At 36.4% G+C, this 15,577-nt stretch overlaps 1 protein-coding gene across 1 annotated transcript in view; it reads right to left on the bottom strand.

Moving 5' to 3' along the window:
• The window catches only part of LOC132126674 (inactive N-acetylated-alpha-linked acidic dipeptidase-like protein 2), a 254,781-nt gene that overhangs the window by 105,198 nt on the left and 134,006 nt on the right, over positions 1-15,577 (bottom strand). Inside the window, exons 3-4 of the mRNA XM_059538097.1 lie at positions 5,335-5,596; positions 161-280 (exon numbers count right to left, since the gene is read on the bottom strand). Coding sequence (XP_059394080.1) covers positions 161-280; positions 5,335-5,596 — 382 coding nt within the window. The remainder of the gene's footprint in view (positions 1-160; positions 281-5,334; positions 5,597-15,577) is intronic.

Raw genomic sequence — 15,577 nt, 5'->3', positions numbered from 1 at the left:
GACTAGCATCTCTTTGAAGGGATTAAATGCATCCACGTACAATTTTGATTGTTTTAATCATTTTAAGTTAATTTCTTTGTCCTTAACAGTTCAGTGATTCTTTTGTCAGATAGATAAAAATAAAATGGCACATTAGGGGCACTTTAATATAACAACATACCTTGTAACGCAAAGGTGATTGTCCAAGTTTCAGCAGTGCTATTTTATTGGTCACATTTGCACTGGCTTGGACCCGTCTCAAATCCCCTGGACTCCCGTACTGAATGTCCACCACCTCTGCCTGAAAAAAAGAAACATTTTTTAAACATTTACAATTTTGAAATGGTTCAGGGTAGAGTCTGACCTCTCTCGCTGTGTGTGTGTGAGGAATAACAAGCCTCTGATTTGCAATGTTGTGACTCACATAACTCACCCCATAAAGCTAGTTGTCACATTCATTACAGATAGCAAAGCATGAGTGAAAACAAAGTGAACATCTCAGGCTGTGTATAATGGGGGACAAGTACATATATTAGCCACCGCACTATAAATCACGCACAGATGCGACATAGATGTCACAGCTCTGAAAGAATTCAAGGCAGATACATGTCTTTTTTCGATTCAACATCCTTTTTTTCCCATTTAGTCTGCACTAGTAAACCAGAACCCAATTTGTGAGTTTAAGAAAAGCGAGTGCCTCTGACTGACGAGAGTTGATGAGGTGGGGTCAAACTTAATGCTGTTTAAGGCCCAGAGACACAAAGTGGAAATGCATTACCTGAGTTTGATTCATTTTTCTTTGGGCCTAGGGGGAAATGAAACATGATTCCAGGCAGGAGAGTACATCTAGTGAGTATCACGAAACCTCAAGACCATTGAAAGATGGGATTTATCACTAATGTCTGCATTTGCATTAGACAAGTGTTCCGTCTAACCCCAAAGAAGAGGCAGAAAATTGGAAATGGATGAGATTTGCACTGAGAGGCTGTCATCAAGGTAATGAAATTAACGAGGGCACGCATTGCGGTGAACAAATCGCTTTTCTAGACGAGCGACGGCTCCTTTCACGAGTCATCTCACCCCCAGCGACTCGAAGCAGTTAGAGGAAAATAACAATTGTTTTCACATCTACGTGACTGAGGAGCGGAAAGAAATACCCAACCCGTAATTAAACATTATTTTGAGGAAAATGTTAAATACCACCACAATCACGTGGCACCATTAGAGGTCAGACTGCATGCCCTCTGTGAATAAAAATGTGTTACTTCTTCAATGCTCAGTTCATTTTTCATTTTGCAAGAGGCCGCGAAGCATTATTACAGTGAGAAGCTCTTGAAATTTCAAAGGAATTCAAATAGGCCTTCTTGTGTCCATCTGATTGAACTTTTTGCAAATATCCATGTAAGATTACAATTCGAACTATGTTAACACACCGGCTTTGTCTAGGTGTTGCAGAAACATTTCATCATTTCACCGCTTTACTTTTTAAATAACACTATCAATGTTAAATGAACACAAATGACCACTCCCAACAGTATAGCTCACGTATCAAAGGAAACACTCAGAATAAGGTGTTTCATGGCGCGCATACAGAGCAGGGATTTTTTGTCTCTCTCTACACTTCTTCATACACCAGCCACAACATCAAGTATTCTGTGCAGCTCATATGTTCTAATGATCAATTTTAGAGTGAGATTCTTCATTTATCAAAAAAAAAAGAAAAAAGAAAAAGGCTTAATGAAGGGTGGGTGTGTGACAATGCAGCAGGGGATATATAATATATAGCACATATATAAGCTCTTTAACTGAAGCTATAGTCAAGAAGATTAAGTACCCTGTTCAAAAAAAAACGTTTTAAGTATAATTTACAATTAATGCACAAGTATATGACTCATCAATAATTATTACTTTAATGCAGTGGTTCTCATTTAAATGGCCGAGGCCCACAAGGAGGCATCAGCAAGGGGGCCGCAAGATTACATTTTTACTTTTCATTGAATTAATTAAAATAGTGAATGAATGAATGAATGAATACATATATATATATACATAAATGCTATCCTGTAAATCATAAATAACTAGATGTCCTGTAAATTAATTTGTTGTATGAATGTAAACTTCTGGAATCCTGCATTTAATTTACAGAAAGGCTGTTGTGTCATTTGAATATTACTGTAGGCAATTATGGGGAGCCAAAAATATTAAGAACCACCGTTCTAATGGCTTTGCATTGTAAGTATTAAAGGGAAGCAAAATGCATTAACATAAGGCATGTTAATATAGGTCAAAGATAAAACTGCAACACAAATTTTTTTATAGAATGAGTGTTTGGCAAAAAGAAAAAGTAGGAGACCCATGTCTGTGAGTAGGCCAGAAACACAAAAGAAAAGAAGAGGAACTTTCATTCTCACTACCTGACCTCACATTCTTCGTAGAGAAATTAAAGGCAGTAATTGTCCAGTGCCTGCACCTGATCATCACTAATATGGTGTGGAGAGAAATAGCCAGGGAGCATGGAGGATTTAACTCATCAAAACTAATTACCCTCGGGAGCCCCCTCAAACTTATTACTGACCAGAGGTAAAGCCTCCACTCAAATTACCACAAGCTATCAAATTACCTGCAGTTTTCTGTGTTCGTTTCTTGTTTAGACTTCAAATGATTTGCCACTTTGAATTAAGCAAAATGCTGGGGACAAAGTGAAGTTTATAGATTCCTTGAAGAAATGAAAATGCACAATAGGATTTCTTTGCTGATTGCACTGTGGTATTAAAAAGGGCATTCTTTGTTGGTACAAGTGAACATCATTTCAGCATAATTTGACTGATAATTATCTGTTTCCACATGGCTGACTCAATGAACATGTCGATATCTGTGCTAATGCACAAGTAATTTGTTTTGGGAGAGAAAAAAATGGTAGTTGTGCATTAGTAAAAATTAAACACATTATAGTGCACGCTATTCCAAGTAAAATAAAATAATAAAATAAGTGCAATTAATAGCAGAATAATAAGACTCAGATTAACCAATTTTATTCACAACTCAACTATTATACCTTTTATTTAATGCTTCCATTTTACTCAATTTACTGGGATTTTTTTTTTTTTAATGAAATCTATCATGGCATTCCTAAAAAAAAGGGACGTGACGTGTGGCCAACTATGGTGACCCATACATGGAATTAGTGCTCTGCATTTATCTCATCCTTAGTGCACATCCTAAAACAGGGCTCGACTATACATATTTTTCAGTGCTTTATTATTACCTTATAATTGACATAATTAGTTGTACTGCTTTGCAGGTCAGAGTTGTCTGTGGAAATGTGACTGTGGTGATGCTGTGCATCTCTATGTTTTCAGTGGAAAAGTGGGTGAATTTTTTAGCCCAGCTGTGGAGCTGGGAGTTGCTAAAAGTACATAATGTGAAATGGCCAGTGACCCATGAGTGGCTCAGGAAAGCTGGATGAATCTCTAACACCTCGGCACGAGATCCCCGAGCAATTCACCCATCAAGACAGTCATATTTGTTTTTCCCTGCTGATTTTTAGACATTGCAAATGCAGTTAAATTTACATCAGAGCCTTGAGTATTTGCAGCATTTTGATGGATGACTTTGACCTCCTCTTGTAGAGGACAACATGAAAGACTGGCTCTGACCGACTCCAAGAACTTTTTACTGAAGCTTATCCCTGTTAGATGCAGTGTGTCTGTCTTGAAAAGGATAATGGCAATGCATCTTCCTTAGACATTTCCTGTTCCCTTTAGAGACAGAAAGCATAACCTCTAAAAATAGCTGGAGAATATATCACACACATGTGTGAAATGGGTTCAGTCTTGCATAATGGATTTGTTTTAACCTTCCAACAGGATGAAGCGTTCAGGGCTGTGAAAGTGAGAGTGTGAAAGCAGAACGCTAATTCAGCTGCAACTGGCAATGCAATGGATTTATTGTGCTGTACAGTCAATAATACAAAAGGTCAACAAGCAACTTTGTGTTCCATGATTCTTGTTACTCTTTTAAAAATTATAAAACCGTTAGTTCAAGTCCTCAAAATTGATTGGCTGAGTGGCATTCCAGTGCTGATATTTATTGTGACTAGCATTTATTTTCATGACGTTTCAGACCAGAGTATGTGAGTTGTGTGAAGTGGAAAAGAGCAGGGATTTTTACATAGCATGAAGAACAAAAATGTGGAAGTTTAACTTGTAGTGTGGGGTGGTGCTTGGATCAGGGTTTTATTTACCAATGAGTGGGAAATTGAAAACCAGGAATGAAGCACAACATTGAAACATATTGAAACATACATACCTTATGCTCTGTAAGGATGCATTTATTTGATCAAAAATATAGTCAAATGTTCACACTGTGAAATATTATTACCATTTAAAATTGTAATATCTTAAAAAAAATTATTTAGTCTTCTGATGAAAAACTGAAATTTCAGCATCATTACTCCAGTCTTAATCTTCAAAGTCACAAGATCCTTCGGAAATCATTCTATTTAATTAAGTAGATCCTTACTAAATTAAAATATTAACTTCCTAAACAAAATTCAGGCAAATTAGGTTACACTGTAAAAAAACAAACAAACAAACAAACAAACAAATATTTAAGGGTTAGATCATAAATAGAGCTTTGAAGTACCATTTTAGGTTTGGTTTGCATAATCTAATGCACTTAAGGGTGTGTTTACATTTGGTAGGTGCAGTTTATGTGTGCAAGTGTGAACTCCATTCAACTGCCATTCAAACCTTAGTGTGCACCAAACAAGCAGCCTGATACCCACTGTTTTGAACCAAAGACATCTAAACAAAACAGTATGTGACCCAAAATGGCAGATTGCCCAAGCACACCTAGTTCTTCTTGTCATAGAAATGATGCTGCCCACTACAGTTTGGTACCGGCATCAGAACCGCCGCTTCCTTGCAGCAAATCATGTTTTGTGTGTGCAACTCCTGGTGTTGTTTTGACTCCCTTACATATTTTATAAGCTCTTTGTGAGTTATAAGCTGGTAAAAATAACCATGCATACACAAACAACAAGCACATTTATCAAACAGCAAAATCCACATAAAAGGTTCTGATCCTTATATGTTTTGTTTTGTATCTTAAGATCAGTATAAAAATGACAGTGTGAATGCTAAACGAATCAGGACTAAATGTGTCATTTAATTTTTTGGTCCAAAAGAACCAATAGAGAGCCAAACTACAAGCTTATTACCACATGAAGGGTTAGCATTATCATATTACACTTTTTTTTTCATTGTTCTGGACCCATAGCTGATATTTAGAGCGCAATCGTGACCGTGTGTTATTGATCGATTGAGTATACACTTGAGTACAATGGTAACTTACCACTAGATTTCCCACAGCCGAATAGGCTGCAAAGGCAAACGGTTCAGTCGTGGATGTGAATGGCTGGTCACACATCGCTCCGCTGGACAGGTAACACTGGTTTCCACCTATATCGGTGATCGTGCTGAGGGCTGGTCCCGGATAGCTCAGAAGAGCCGTGTGATTGGTCAACTGGACGTCTTTTAACCCGAGCTCCTCCCACCGCTGAGCAATGTACCTGACCTTGGACTCTTCCGTGAGATCGGACAAGTTGTCAAAGTCCCTGTGTCAAAGCAGACAAAACAGCAAGGAAACATCAATAAATACATCAAGGATTCTGAAGGCTCCTCTCACGAACCAACGGTAAGACGACACTTAAAGCATTGATGAATATGCGCGAGCCTCATTATCATTAACGTAATTAGCACATTGTTGACTTTAGGTCAACATTTGTTTTCCTCAAAGGTATTTACATGGTCTATTGGCATGAAGCTGCAGCTAGAAACAAGGGACAGAAACAGAGAGACGGCCTCCATAATTCATATTCCGGACAAGCTTCAGTTAATGTAACTGATGAATATGGCAGTGCAGGGAATCAATTGTCTGCTGAACAAACGGATGCACTATTAAAAAAGGATTGCCAGGAGAGAAAGTAAATTAGCAACAGACGGTTAAACATGAGAGAGAGAAATGAAGCGCTGCTAAGGTGCTCTGGCAGCTCGGCTTCGCTTATTTCTTACCCGTCACGGCACGTGGAAGGTACAAAGAGAAACACATCGTTATCTTGTAACGTGGAAACTTTAAGAGCTCTCAGGCCCATCAGCATGCCAAAGCTCACTCTGTGATGTTATGGGAGAAACACAGCAGGCCTTCCCATTCTCTCAATCTTCAAAACAAAATTAATTGAAGTGTAAAAGTGAGCAAAGAGCCTCCAGAGACTATAAATCATTTAACTGCACTTTTTTCCTCCTTATCCACCATGATGAATTTGCACAAGTTGATCATTGCCACATCACACCTTCAGTATCCTCTACCCAGACGCAAACTGGAAAAGATTGTTCCTATTTTCCGCAAAAAAAAAAAACAGTCCTCTCATTATTTTGCTTTTTTGTTAAAAATACATAAATAAATCAACAAAGAAAGCGAAAACATCCTGCCATATTTGTACTACCTCTTATGAAAAATACATACTAAATCAACAATGTCTGGTCTGCTTACTGCGGAGAGATGTTTTATACACAACAAATATTATTAATTAAATTCTAATCTGTGTTGTGATGCTGTCTTGCAAAGTGTTCTGTGTAAAAAGGAGGCTAAAGTTATTTACATATTAGATATTGCATATTAGATAGTATTGTTTGAGACAAAATTGTGTAATTTAGCCAATGTTTCCTATCAGAAATATTGTAGGGTCACACAGAATTCAATAAAAACACTATTTATCACAAGATCAGAATACAAGAAGCTGCTAAACTTGACCAGAAAAACAAGTAAATAATATAAATAAATCGCACAAATATTCAAATATTCAAATATCTATAATTATTCATGCCCATAGTGGGTGCAAAACAACACAAGACACAAAACAAAAAATATATCACTGAACAAAGACAAACACACTAAAATAAAATAAAATAAAATAAAATAATTTTGAATTTTTATTTAGAATCCTGAAGTTATTTGGCAATCAACAATATTAACTACAGTATATATATATATATATATATACACATATATCTATCTATCTATCTATCTATCTATCTATAGATATAGATATAGATATATAGATACATGTGTGTGTGTGTGTGTGTGTGTGTCTCCATATGAGAAAAACAAACAAACCAAAAAAAAAAAAAAACTTATTTTAACATAAATATATAGTATGTTTTTATTTTTATTTATTTATTTATTTTTTTGGTATGTTTTTATTTCTCATATGGAAAGTATGGACAGAAAAGTTTTAAATTCCTTCACATAGGTATTCCTGCTTAAAAATGCACCAGCGTTTTGGAAGCAAGCAGTTTTGCAAGTTTTCTTCTAGCTTCTCAAGCATAAGACTCATCCAGTGATTCAAGAGAGCGGACAAGCAGTCCAGCCCCACACTGAGCCACTGTGACCTGACAGAGTGTGTCCAATCCCTCACGGCTGTGCATGGGTGCCTGGGTAATCTAATTAAAAGCGTGCTCTGCATGAGTGGAGAGGATGATTCCTAACCTCTCTCAGGTAATGCTTCTCCAACCTCCACCCCCACTGCAGCTGGCACAAGACTTAAATAGTAACCCAGGACATTATTTATGGAGGAATCGTTCCCCCGAATGATCGTGTGACCAATTTTAGAGCGACCAATTTGAAACGAATTAGAAAGAAATGTCACTTCTTGGTGAATTAGAATGGGTCTACAGTTAAAAGTCTGGGATCAGTATGGAATAACATTTGTTTTTTGGAAATAACATTGACTAATTTGTAATTAAAAATAATTAGCAAATTAATGAAAAATTATAACTGATCAGTTAACATATATTCATGGAGGAATGCATATTAAAATACACAGTCCACGTTTAACTGTATTTCTGTTTGCAATAAACATTTTTTTATCTTTGAATGAATGAATACATGATAGAACGAATTAATTAATGAATTAATAAGCATATAAATAAATAAATGTTAAAAAAGATTTCCCCTTTTGATCAAACAATACACAGTTTCAAAGTTTTCATAAAAATATTAGTTTTTTTTAACATTCATAATATAATATTATTTAACATTAATAATAATAAAGGTTTCTTGAGCAGCAAATTAGCATAGCAGAATGATTTCTGAAGGATCATGTGACACTGAAGATGATGGAAATTTAAATTACATTACAATCACAGGAATAAATTAGGAACAAAATCCCCTTGTTGCTGGATTTGTTCAGGCCTTAGTTTGACATCTATTTTATGAACTTTATATTTACTAAAAAATAAGGCATGAAAAAATACAACAAAAGGGGATTTTATTCCTGGAAATAAAATTAAATTAAATAAAATTAAATGAGATTAAAAAAGGAGCTGTATCTGAGGTAAGGGCCCATAACATATTTTTTGTATGTAGAAGAAATTTTGAATGATTCTGCCTTAATTAATAGGGGAAGATTAATACTTAGAGTTAATGCTTTAGTACAAACCAGTAGAGAATGATTGAGAAATATCAATAAAGCACTGCCTTGTAGCCACTATAATTGATGTAGAAAAATGGACAACCACACTTTAATTAGTGTTAACATGAAACTAACCAAGTTCACCATAAATCTATATCGCCATGGTTGCACAGCTCCCATTTATTCCATCAAACCAAATCCACTTATAGCAATAAAAAAAGAAAAATAGTGGGATGGCTTTGTATGTTAATTAAATGCTCAAAAGACAAGTACATTAACTTCTTGATTAAACTCTTCAGAGTTGTGCTATACTGTAGGTATTGAAATAAAAACTGGAATTTATTAGAACTGTCCTCACATTCTTTCTTGCATTAAAACACCTGACTTAAAGTGAAACAAATCAGCCAAATGAATCGGGTAACACGTGGTGACGTACATTAACTCATTACTCAGTCACTCAATACGTTCAATAAAAGGTCAAATCAGTTAACTCTGGGTCCATTTATAACAAAGACATTGTCCTCAGCCTCCACAGTCTCTCCACTGACCAATCCCAAAAGAGATCAGAGCAGAAGACGGCGAAAATAATCAGCAACCCTTCTGGTCACAGCTTGACCAAATCCAGCCTCTTGTGGAGCTGCGTTTGTGGAGGTGCTCTCCACAGCACGACCTGATGATTGATGCTTTCTCCTCCGCCTGGAGAAAAGATCAGTCAATAACTCGCCCAAGCCCGGCTCAAGGCTGACGCCGCTGGCTAGAAACAAGAGAAGTCTGCAAACCCTCGCGACGGCAGATCCTTAACTCAGCACCATCTGTTACTGAGACTAATATAGACATCAGGAGAGGAGCCCTGCTCTCCTGTCAAGCAACAAAAATCAGCCATTTTCGCACAGTGAGCCTGTCAACAAAGCATCCAGATGAGGTTTTATTTCTCCAAGTTTCAAAGCAATTATCCTATAAGAATGAATATGTCGATGTCAAACTGCTATAATTCCCTTTGTTAGAAGCATCCCTCGAAATTGTGCTTTTGTGCGAGCATTCTCCATCTTTATGTTGAGCAAAAACACATCCCTGGCCTCTTTAATTAAATATGGTTGAGCGGAGATGATTGACAGCTGATGTATCTTGCAGGTGGTCGCCTGGGTTTTGCTTGGGTGAGGCTAGCATGTCATCCAGGTGGCTATTGAACTGTGGCGGTGCTATTATGGTTGATAACACTTGCGGTACTGAGTCCCACACCATATAAAAGCACTTGGCTTTTTTTGTCCCCAGGGTCGTTGAAGGGGCCATAGTGTGTTAGAGGGGCGAACAAAGAGAAAGATAAGAGATATCTGTGGAAGCTTTCACTCCGCTAAAAATGTGTGACCCTCCTGTCCTTCAAAGGAACATTTCAAAAGTGGTGATTCAAGGGGGGAAAAAGATTCAAATCAATTGAATATCTTGCTTTTTATTTATTTATTTATTTATTTTTTGAGCAAAGACTCATCATCTTTTGAGCTTTCTGTTCATCAAAAAGGCCTGAAAATGTGTCATGGTTTCCACAAACATATATTAACATATAACATATAATCGGCATATTAGAATGACTTCTGAAATGTTCAAGACTGGAGTAATGGCTGATGAAAATCAGAGGAATAAATGTCATTTTTAAATAATTAGAATTATTTTTTATTTCTGAATATATAAATGCAGCTCTGGTGAGCATAACAGATGTCTTTTAAAAGGATTAAAAAAATATTATCATCCAAAAACATGTTAAGTACAGATGACTGTGTTATGTTTTGTGATGTGTAAAGCAAATTAGTTTTGCATGGCTGGGAAAATGCAACACCTGTAGCATGGCAGCAAAAAAAAAAAAAAAAATGTTTTATAAAGTGAAATGGAAATATAACATCACAATACTATGAATATGCACAAACAGCATTCACAAATGCATTTAGGTCAATGACTCTAAAACAACCATGTAACACAAGCTCTCATCTAAAACACCAAAAATAAACCATGACATCTAAACAACCCCCGAAAATACACTGTTGTTGACTTTCCGGCAGTCAGGAAGGAAGAAAACAAAAGATGCTGAACTTTCCTTGAACTTTGAAAGGGGATAAAAAGAGTCGCTTGTCTGGCAAGCTGGAAGCCCTGAACGGATTTCTGATACAGAGAAGACATCTGCATCAGTAATGCAAAGAGATGCTCAAGTACATCTGCGATCACTCCCCTCTCTGAGCGGATTCATCCTAAAGAAAGCAGCCATATATAACTGGGTTTGCGACGATAAAGCAGCAGCCTCGGGAGGAGGAATCATGGAAGATGTGTTTAAAAAATTACAACCAAGGCCTTCAAAGCACTGCAGGACAAAGGGAGAGTGTGATGAAAAAACATGGGATATTAGTGAGTTTTAGTTAGGAGTGTGCAGTATTCAACCACTGAGAATATACATTTTGAGTCACTGTTTTTAAACCACTTATTCATATCTCTACCGCTTTTGATTACTTCCACAGGCAACAAATACACAGAGGAAGGAACTTACAGTAAGGACTGTGTTTACTACAAACAGTAAACATAGCTAATGTACAAATAATGTGAAATGGCTTACTGGTTGTTGCCCTTTGCTCATTAACTCCAATTACCGTATTTTCCGGACTATACGTCGCGCTTTTTTCATAGTTTGGCTGGTCCTGTGACTTATAGTCAGGTGCGACTTATTTATCAAAATGAATTTGATATGAACCAAGAGAAATGAACTAAGAGAAAACATTACCTTCTCCAGCCACGAGAGGGCGCTCTATGCTGCTCTGTGCTCTTGTAGTCTACCACTGAAGACATAGAGCGCCCTCTCGCGGCTCTAGACGGTACTGTTTTCTCTCGGTTCTTGGTTCTAAATAAATGCGACTTATAGTCCAGTGCGACTTATAAAAGTTTTTTTACTCATCATGACGTATTTTTGGACTGATGCGACTATTCCGAAAAATACGGTAAACAGAGTATTTTTCGACATTTGTAACCCTGGACCACGAAACCAGTCCCAAGTGTCATTTTTTCTAAACTGAGATTTATACATCATCTGAAAGCAATATCTGGCTGAGATACAACAATTTGAAAATCTGGAATATGAGGGTGCAAAAAAAAAAAAATCTAAATACTGAAAAAATCACCCTTTAAAGTTGTCCAAATGAAGTTCTTAGCAATGCATATTACTAATCTAAATTTAAGTTTTATTATATTTACGGTAGGAAATTTTCAAAATATCTTCATGGAACATAATCTTTTGTCAATATCCTAATGATTTTTATAATTTTGACCCATACAATGTTTTTTTGCCTATTAATAAAAAAAATACCCCAGCGACTTAAGACTGGTTTTGTGGTTCAGGGTCACATTTATGGATTTCATTGCCTTTGTTTCAAGCAGGGTTTATCAATGTAGGGCTTGTGAGCTGAAGAAAAGCTGACAGCTAATTAAATCATAAAAAATATAAATGATTAACTCAAATCAAATCAAGTACACTGAAGTAAAGGCTGCTGAAAATTCAGCTTTGCCATTACAGTAATAAACAGCATTTTAAAATATACTGAAATGGAAAGCAGCTATTGAAAATGTTAATTCACAATAAATAATTTAAAAATAAAAGCGACCAAAATCAAACATTGAATTGTATTTCTTTTTTCGATTTGTTTTCCATGTAACTGAAAACTGTGAACACACAAATACTCTGTTAAATTATTGGAAAATTAACTTCAAATCTCAGGAGGTACTTCAGGTATATATCAGGGTTTGACTGTCAAAATAAATATAAATAAAGTGTTGCTATTTTTACAAGCACAAGAATATGAAGAACAAGAATATAAGAAAACTATACAAAAATACAAATAAATCATAAAAAATAATAAATAACTAAATGACAATCAACTTGATTAATAATAAGAATAAATTAAAAAGTAAATTGTGTAAAATAAATAATGCATCCTTCACTACCATGCATTTAGAATTAATTCTCTGTGTGTGTGTGTGTGTGTGTGTGTGTCTGCATCTTTTGCAGAATTATTATTTGAATCATAACATAGTGAAAACACAGACAGAGTGCAAATAAACACTACCAGCAGATGTAATTCATTCTTAGTGAATCCCTTTATATCAGCTGAGTTGACCTATTCATTTATCTGGAGTGTCTTTGTAAGCAGTGGGGAATAAACTGATAGATAAAACTCACAAAAACAACTTAACACAAGCACAAACAAGAATACAATGGAGTCAAACAACAAAAAGGACAGAGAAAAAGAGATTAGATGTTGAGTAAAGGACAGTTAAAGAGAGCGGAAAAGAAGTGAAATAAAAAGTCAGAGTCTGTATGTGTCCAGTATAATGTACCAGACTCTTTTAAAGACTCGACGCTCTCTTGGCAGTTGACAGTTAATAGTTTTACGCTGACCTTCTTTTATCCAATACCACCATTACACAGCTGCTGAACTGCATATGTCTTTAAATTACATCTAACACTCTGAACATGACAGCGAGGCCATGCTAAAAACACAACAAGGCCACTGTGAGAGTGTTCCCGACCGTGGCCTCTTCACCTGGCAGAGTCTCACTCTACCTGGCCTTCTTAACAAACTCCTTTTGGCACAGCTATCCTTTTTCAGTGAGACGATGGTGCCCTTTGACACAGATCTCACTGCTCAAAGAACAGCCTGTACTGGCTTCCAGACGAGCCAGTGTGTGAAAGGAAGAGCTGTTTCAGATCCAGATCCAAGGATTACTGGAGCTTCTGCCCTTCGGCCAAGCTTTGGCTCGAAGCTTTACTCTCTCATTCTCCGGATTCCTCCCACTTTTTTGTAGGGCCACAAATACAAATTGAGAATGACAACAAATACTTTTAGCTGTAATAAACTGGTAATAAACTGATCTACTGTATCAGAGAGGGGAAAAACAAATTTACTTTCCTGTTGAAATTATGTGGGAATTGTTGCAAAACAGCTTTATGATATTTATGATAGCATACATTTTATGTTCCGAAATTTGAGGTTTGTAGGTTTTTTCAATGATTTTGAAAAAAGTCTTGTGTTGATTAAGGCTGAATTTATATGATAAAAAAAAGATAAAAAGAAAGAAAAAATAATACAATCTGAATACATTAAAATGTAATTTATTCCGGTAATAGCAAAGCTGCCATCATCTCAGCATCATTACTTCAGTCTTCAGTGTTACATGGTCCTTCAGGAACTTATTGACCCCAAATTTTGAAACATATATTTAAATATATTCATATATATAGGGGTGGTGTTGGCACAGTGGATAAGACACATCCCTTTGGTGTGAGAGACCCGGGTTCGAATCCACTGTGAGACACCAATGTGTCCCTGAGCAAGACACTTAACCCCTAGTCGCTCCAGAGGCGTGCAACCTCTGACATATATAGCAATTGTAAGTCGCTTTGGATAAAAGCGTCAGATAAATGTAAATGTAATGTAATGTATATTTAAAGTTGCATATTGCTTGAAAGACAGAGTAAGCTACTTTTTTCCATTATCAAAAAAAAGGAGTTTCTTTCCTACTTTCGTCCTGTTTTATCATTCGCCACAGCTGAGAACAGAAATTCATGTTTTTGCTTGCAGTTTTTACTTACACTGTGAAACTCGTGGAAGCTTTTGAATCCAGTCAACTGTGTCTCAGTATATGGGCTAGTAAAACTGGGTCTCTGATTCAGTGTCCTTGAGTAACACTTTATCCGTCTAACTGTAACATTTTGTGTCCGACCATCCATAACACCAACAGTAAGAGTGGTTTATGGAAAAGTATAAACCACATCTTGAGACATAGAATATTATATGGAACATATTTATTATGCTATGGTTGGAAAAACTAAGAGGTCATATAATTTCAGAGGTCACAGTAGGAAAACAAATTTTTTAGGGACATTATGGATATTTTGAAGAACATATTACCTGTTCTTTTCCATAATATTAAAGTCAATATCGTATTTTTAATGCTAAAATATTTTCATTTTACTCTATCCAGGCAAACATTCACAGCTCAGATGTTAGTTCCTTATTTTAGAACAGATATCCGACATACCTTCAGCCACAGCAACAACCAATGCATACAAATCAATAAAACAACAGACAAACCTGCAAAACTTTGGGCCTCTAATTACTATTATAAATCAATAGTTTGTAAGCATGCCCGGCCCTTCCTATGTCTCCATTCATCTTTATGAGAACACAGTAATTGGCTTAATTTTGGAGCAACTTTGCAGTAGTTTCAGGCAGTAATCACAGAGAACTGTACTGCATATATAACAAGGGTCTTGCAGGAGCAAAGAAGGATAAAATCAATGATAAATCCCCCATGCAAGATTAGATCTTTATAGATAACGTATTGCTTCAGCGTGTCTACAACAGCAGGCTAACGTTTCAGTAGCCCTATATGTTACTACTTCCTTTAATAACAGTCATAAATAATAAAAAGGTTATCAGAAGTGTGCCATCGAGAACTATAACAAACTTCATCATCATGAAATCCATGAAAGCGTCACATGCACAGGACGTGTTACACCATCAAACCCTCCGAGAGCTGAAGCGCTGATGAGAATCCAATGCACAGACTCGCAAACAATGTTATAAATCATTTTGCACATTCTTAATCACGTGTATTTCCTTGGGAATAAGCAGTGTGATCGACTGTAGAGTTAATGAGAAAAAAAGTTTGTATTAATGTTATGATTACATCTTAATTGCGCCAAAAAAAATGGAAGGAAACACTGAAAATTGACTGTGGTAAGAGGAGTCACGACTGGTGCATGTTGATGCCTCTATAGGCTCCACACTGCATGTTAATGTGCTAGAGGAGTGTGTGTGTGTGTTTAAGAGTGTGTGCACGTGGGTGATTGATGGTCTCAAAACCATAGCCCTGTGTGCGATGCCCTGGGGACCCAGCCATAAACACACAGCCTCGGCTCAGCAATGTATCTGAGCCTCTGACAACCTTATTTTCCTCTTTCCCAGAACACTTTCTAACCCTCCCTTTCTTAGCCACCATCTCCTTTTTCTCTTTTCCAAGCTTAAGTTCAGGTCTCCACTGCAAATACGCAGTAATTGTCCTCGATTTCCCGCATTTTGCAACATTAGC

The sequence above is a fragment of the Carassius carassius genome, chromosome 44, assembly GCF_963082965.1.
Source record: "Carassius carassius chromosome 44, fCarCar2.1, whole genome shotgun sequence".
Classification (NCBI taxonomy): Eukaryota; Metazoa; Chordata; class Actinopteri; order Cypriniformes; family Cyprinidae; genus Carassius; species Carassius carassius.
Note: the sequence above shows the minus strand (reverse complement) of the source record. Positions and strands in the feature narration are given on the sequence as shown.